Source organism: Myotis davidii, unplaced genomic scaffold (assembly GCF_000327345.1).
Source record: "Myotis davidii unplaced genomic scaffold, ASM32734v1 scaffold132, whole genome shotgun sequence".
Taxonomy (NCBI): Eukaryota; Metazoa; Chordata; class Mammalia; order Chiroptera; family Vespertilionidae; genus Myotis; species Myotis davidii.
In genome coordinates, this window is record NW_006285258.1 from 2752194 (window position 1) to 2759068 (window position 6875).

At 43.5% G+C, this 6875-nt stretch overlaps 1 protein-coding gene across 1 annotated transcript in view; it reads right to left on the reverse strand.

The window, feature by feature from the left end:
* SLC27A2 (solute carrier family 27 (fatty acid transporter), member 2) overlaps positions 1-6875 on the reverse strand; it is a gene marked incomplete at its 5' end in the record, with an annotated part of 46129 nt that overhangs the window by 15018 nt on the left and 24236 nt on the right. The window contains one exon of the mRNA XM_006756038.1: positions 1760-2022. Coding sequence (XP_006756101.1) covers positions 1760-2022 — 263 coding nt within the window. The remainder of the gene's footprint in view (positions 1-1759; positions 2023-6875) is intronic.

Genomic DNA, 6875 nt, shown 5'->3' on the forward strand with positions numbered 1-6875 from the left:
CCCCCCCCTCCCCCTGAGTCCACAAATTTTTGGGCACCGGGCCTCTAGTCATTACATAAAAGGGTACGGTCTTTTGCTTTTTTAGTTTTATTCATTTCAAACAGGTGGGATCTGGCCCGCGGGCCGTAGTTTGCCCACAGCTGATCTATCCTATATAATAAAAGGCTAATATGCAAATTGTCCCCTCGACCAGGAGTTTGACCAGGAGTTCAACCAGGAGTTCAACCAGGGGGCGGGGCTGGCCAGCCAACTGCCCATGGCCCCTCCCCCCAGCCAGCCCCGCCTGATCAGCCCTGATCGGGTTGGGCTGGCCGAACCCTACTTGTGCACTAATTTATGCACCAGGCCCCTCTCTCTCTATACTAGTAAAAGCCTAAGTGACAGTCTGACCATTCGACTATCCAACAGGTAGCTATGATGACCATCCTCTCCCAATCCGGGACCCCTCGGGGAACGTCAGAGAGCCGGTTTCGGCTCGATCCCCGCAGGCCAGGCCAAGGAACCCCACCTGCTGGAGGGACCCACTCACTCCAAAGATGCCCTTTGAGCTGTGGTGTCACCCCAGGTGTGGCCAGCTGCGGAGGGACTGAGGGAGATTGGCTCCAGGGCATGTCCTGCCCCTCTCGCCCAGTCCCACCCCGCCTGCCACCTTCTAATGAATTTCCTTTCAATGTGCATGAATCCATGCACTGGGGCACTAGTAGCTAATAATAGTGTGTTGCATATTTAAAAGTTGGTAAGAGAGTAGATCTTAAAAGTTCTTATGACAGTCTGGCCGGTGTTTCAGTGGTTAGAGTATGGCTTGCTCACTGAAGGGTCGTGGGTTTGACTCCCAGTCAAGGGCAAGTACCTGGGTTTCAGGTTTGCTCCCCACCCCTAGTGGAGGTGGCTCTCTCACATTGATGTTTCTCTCTCTCTCTCCCTCCACTTCATCCCTCCTTCCACTCTGAAAAAGCAATGGAAAATATATCCTCAGGTGAGGATTAAAAAAGTTCTTATCACAAGAAAAAAAAAAGGTAACTATGTGAGGTGATGGGATATTAACTGGACTTATTGTGGTGATCATTTTGCAATATATACAAATGTTGAATCATTATGTTGTACCCCTGAAACTAATATAATGTTATATGTCAATTACATCTCAATTAATAAGATATATATTTTTAATGCAGTTACTAGAACACAAATCTTTTTCTTAATCTTTAATTTCTTTATTGGTTAAGGTATTACAAATGTGTCCTCATCCCCCCATTAACCCCCAACTTCCCCCGACACTCATGCTTTCATCCCCCTGTTGTCTGTGAGAACACAAATCTTTATAAGATAATGCTTAACTCTGGCTGCAGAGTTTTCAAAAAACACTAATGCCTGGGCCCCGCCTCAAGACGCCTGCATCCAAAGCTTAGGGGCTGAGGCCCTGCCCCTGTGTGTGTAGAAAGTTCCCCAGATGGTAGTAACCCACAGCACAATGGAAGGGAAATACCACATTTCACCATTTCACAGACTATGGGAAACTTACGGAACTGGTAACTTTCAGGTGTTTTATCATATACACATGTAAATGACATAGGGAAACTTTACCTGAATTGCAGATGGCAAAGGCCTAATGGGTTGTTATTCACAGACATTAAGATTTTTAAATTACAGCACCCTATCTTTCTGAGGTTCTTGTTACAGAGGCTGACCAAAACCTCTCTTGGTGATATATGGACTGCAGTTCTGAAGCTTTATGAAATTCTCATAATAACATCATCCTGACATAGCTTTTAAGAACTCTCTGTATTCTGAAAACTGGCTATATATGCTCTCATTTTTCAATGTACTTACTCTCTGTAGGTAGTTTGCTCTTCCAACAGCGCCAATTTTCCCCGTATAATTCACAAAGCCGATATTGCCTTCAGTGGAAGCATAGAACTCATAAATGTGAATGTCCCCAAATCTCTTGATGAATTCTCTCCACACATCTCCTCGCAAGCCATTTCCCAAGGCTACTCTCACTTTGTGATCACGGTCGTTTGGTTTCTGTTGGAGGAGGAGGAGGAGACCAAATTGAAACATCTCTGGAGACTGCACTCACATATTAATAACTGGCTTTATGGTTCCACATACAGTACTTATGTTGGTTATGAATCCACCTCAGTGCACACATTCTCTGTCACGCATGCACGTAGCCCCTCCTTTCCCCCAACACACGCAGTCTGGGCCAGCAGCTAGTCCTCTGCTTTAATAACCAAAAGACTTGGGTTTTCCCATTTTGATTTTTAAGAGGCAAGCTGAGACAATTTGACAGAACTCAGTGATGCCAACATTTAATCCACATCCAATCTGAAGCTAAAACAATGTATTGATTGTTTCCTTGATGGGGCTGAATCTCAGGGAATTGCCAGAAAGGAGATCTGTCAGAGACTAGAACAATCTGAAGCAACGATTTTCACTGGACAAGGAAGAAAGCTGGGAACACAGTCCAAGGAGAAAGGTCATTTTCCACAGAGCCATTAAAGAGCAGTACTATTAGAGCCGGAGGGGCCTGGAGAGAATGATCTTGATCATGCCCTCATTTAGCAGATGGACCAGCGGTCACAGGCCGAGACAATGACACTGCCCCACAGGGACGGCAAGGGGAAGAGTAGGAGAAAGCTGGCTCCCAGTTGCCTCCATGGCCTGGGAGGAGTATGCTTTGCTATAAATAAAAATCACAAAAGGAAAAGCTGTTTTGAATGTAAAATGTAAAGGACAGTTTGTGCCAGCAAGAGAGGAGGAGTTAAGACTGGGGTGCATACCACTTGGCCATATCATTTACGAGGCTCCTGCAAATATGTCAAACCTATGGTGTTTATAATTATATTTTATATTAATAAGGCAATTGATGTTCTCAAGGAGATCACAGCCTTGTGGGAGAGGCAGGTAAATAATAAGTATAATTTTAACGTGTTACTCTATGATTTCTACTCTAACGGAAAACCGAATAGAATGGGGTAAAAGTGCTAGGTAATGAGGACTCGCTTCAAACATCAAGTTTTAATTTCTTTGATCGAACAGCATTTTGCTTCGAAGAGCATATGCTATAAAGAGTATATATCCTTCCCTTCTCTGTGGAATTACTGTGAAGTGACTAAGGAATAAGGGTTCCTCTTGGAAAAGAACTGTTTGAAGAGAGAGGCAGTTTTCTGATAAAGGCGAGGGTGTGGATAGGGCACGTATACTCCAAACCAAAGCAAAACTTGAATTGGTTTCCATGCGGGAGGAGCCAAGGGACCTGGGGAGCAGCATATATGCATTTACTTTTTAGGTAGCTTCTTGGTCAGAACTCAGGTGGGGAAGCTCTTTCAGGAATCCTAACCAGAGAGGTAGACAGCTGCTGGCCACTGGTAAAAACTGGGCCGCCGGAGCAACCTTACTGAGGAGGAAATGTATAGAGAACTGTGCCAGGTACTGCAGATGATACAGAAGTATATTTGGTCTCAGAAGCATTTACAATCTAATGGTGAGTTACCTGAAAAGCCGTTTGAACCTGCATGAACCCTAGGCCCAGAGGTCACCGAATCTATTCCCTTTTATAATGACTAAGTACCTGTAAGTAGGGAGACCACCGTTTACCAAGGCCTGTCTCGCTGTATGCTGTTGTCCAGATGTGCTTGTTATACTCCTTTCACTCTCAAGTGTCCCCATTGGGATAATGAATTTTGTGGCATCCTGTCTGTCCATAGCCACTGTTCTCGGTTAGAACTGTCGGCTTTTCAGAGACCACCCTCATGCTCCACCACTGCTGTGCCTCACTGCCACTCCAGGAATAAAAGGTCACAGATATTGGAAGACTACTTTCTTTTGCTTAAAAATAACCCCCTGACCTGGGGTTTACCTGCTCCCAGGCCCGTGTGAGAAGCTCCAAAGTAGCCGTCTAACATGTAAACTCAAGACCTTACTTATTCCATCTGCAGCCCACAATCTTAGTTTATTTCCTTATCTAATGGGTGGTGAACATCTATCTCCCCCAATAGATTGTAAACACCTTTGAGACCACCCCATTACATTGTAAATGTCTTTGAGGACAAATGTATTTCTATATCATCCACAGTAGCTGGACCTGTGCTTTGCATATAATGCAACCCCTGAAGGAAAAGAGGAAATAGCTCCACCAGAAAACCCTCGACTTCCCTGTTCAGCAGTTAGTAGCTGGGACACCAGCACAGGGCAGGGCGGAGGGCGCAGGAGGCTGCAGGTGCCCTGGGAGTGTGGGAAGTGGGCCAGCCTCACTCACAGGTGCAGCTGTCACTTGCGGTGGCAGGTAGCTGGGGCATAGTCACAATACCGTGGGCTCAGTTTCCATCATAATCTGAGGATTTTATTACGTCAACAGGAGGGATTAAGGCTCTAGGCTGGAAATGTTTGTGGACACAAACCTCAAGATCCTGGAGCCTTCAGAGATGGCGGGTTCTCACCTAAGAGCGAGATGGCTGAGTGCACTGGCTGCGACTCGAGTTCTCCTTCCCAGAGGAGACATGGTGTTTTCACATCACCAAAGCCACTCCTCAAAAGAACGAGCTGTATGTGAAGTCAAGGGTCACCTGGCTCAGTTTTCTTTAAAAGGATCAAACCTTCTACTCCACATTAGGGGTGAGCTGCAACGTGCAAACACACCCGGGGGCTTACATCCTCATGGGATTTAATGACCGATGGAGGGTGAGAGGTCAGGGTAGCCAGAGAGGAAGGTAGGGCCCCAGGTAATTAGAGTAGCAGAACACTTTCACTGAGGGCTTTACTAGGTGTCAGGCAATTACCTAAGTTTCTAAAGAACCCTATCAAAAAGTGAGAGGTAGGAAAGCATTTCCTTCAAATAACAATTGAGGAAATTAAACCTGAGAGGATTAAAAGAATTTGCCGAGATCACACTGGTCGCAACATAGTTTCTCCAAGATTCAAATTCAAATCTATGTGACTTCAGGGAGTGCTTTTTTTCTTAATTAGAAAAACAAAAAGAGGACAGACACATAGTTTAAGAATTGAATCGTACTGAAAGGCTTTTAGATGAAGGAAGCTGTTCATTCACTTCTCTGTTCTCATCCTTTGTCCCAGCCCACCACCCTTTTAACTTATAACTGTTTCTTATCCTCTTATTTCTAAATTAAAGGCTTATACTACTATCTTTTATTAATCAATTTTTTAAAAAAATATATATTTTATTGATTTTTTACAGAGAAGAAGGGTGAGGAATAGAGTTAGAAACATCGATGAGCGAGAAACATCGATCAGCTGTCTCCTGCACACTCCCTACTGGGGATGTGCCTGAAACCAAGGTATATGCCCTTGACTAGAATTGAACCTGGGACCCTTCAGTCCGGAGGCCGATGCTCTATCCACTGAGCCAAACCAGTCAGGGGTGATTAATCAATTTTATACATTCCTTATTGATTTCCTATTGTACTAGATGAGAATCAAGCTCTCTCCCATTTCCCCAATGTCACAATTTCTGGTTAAATCAATATTCAGTGTTCAAATTGCTTTGCTCATAATATACTTTTGATGAGTTGAGTAATATCCTCTGATTAAATTCTTGAATAAATTTTTGTTTCTCCTAGAATTAATCACCTCCCTGCCCATTTGCTTTGCTTTTATTTTTTTTAAATTTTGTTTTATTGCTTAAAGTATTACAAAGAGTATTACATATGTCTCCTCTTCCGCCCCCCCTCCCTTGATCTTCCCCCGGCGGCAGCTCTGCCTCTGTATCTATTATTGTTCAAAAGTTTATAATGGTCTCTATTATCCATAAATGAATGAGATCATGTGGTATTTTTCTTTCATTGACTGGCTTATTTCACTTAGCATAATGCTCTCCAGTTCCATCCATGCTGTTGCAAATGGTAAGAATTCCTTCTTTTTGCTTTGCTTTTTAAGTTTCTCTTTGTAGGCCTTTTCTCACTTTCCAACAGCCTCTAAGTAAAATTTTCCTCATGGTGAAATCGATCAGATGACATAATTTCCATCATGCTCCTTTGAGCTTCAGCTCCAGTCTGGACTACTTGCTCCCCAGGCCCGACGATTCCCTTCCCTCTCATTCCATTCCCGGATCCTGGGCCTTCAACTCTCTCTTTCACTCTCCTGTTTGGGTGGAACATTGTTTTCTAGTAACTTCCTGAAGGAGGATGAATAGGAGGTGAATTATTTTGAGACTCTGGATGTCTGAAATTATTCTTATTGTACACTTGATCAATAATTTGATTGGATACAGAATTCTAGATAGGCAACACTTTTAGCATTTTGAAGGCATTGCTGCTTTGTCTTCCAGCCTGCAGTGTTGTTGTTGGCAAGTCAAATGTTATTCTTATAGAATCTTTTCTTCTTCGTTTTTTGGTCTTAAATTTCATCCTGGCCTAGTTTTTATTGGGTTAAAAACTATTGGCCTTTTCAAACTGTCCTTCAGTTCTTGGAAGTTTTTTTTTGTATTATTTCTTTGATAATTTCCTCCTCTATACTTTCTCTATTCTTTTCCCGATTTCCTATTAATTAGATATTGGATCTTTTGGATTCATATTCAAGTTTTCTTTACCTTGCCTCCCCTCATGTCCACCACTTTATCTTTTCTCCAACTTGCTGTAAGATTTCTCAACTTTATCTTCCAAACTTTCTATGGATTAAAAAAATTGTTTTTGAGAAACTAAGATGGCGGCAGAGATAAACACCGGGAAATTAAGGCCGCTCACAACAATTGATTAATACCTCAGAGAAACAATACGGACTTCATCCAGAACCATAGGAAGCCTGGCTGACTGTAAACTCTACAACTAGAAGGAAGGAAAGGCACACTGAGACCCGCAGAAGCTGCAGGAGAGAAGCGCAGAGGTACGGGGATCTCGCGGGGCTCGCGCGCGGAAAGGGGG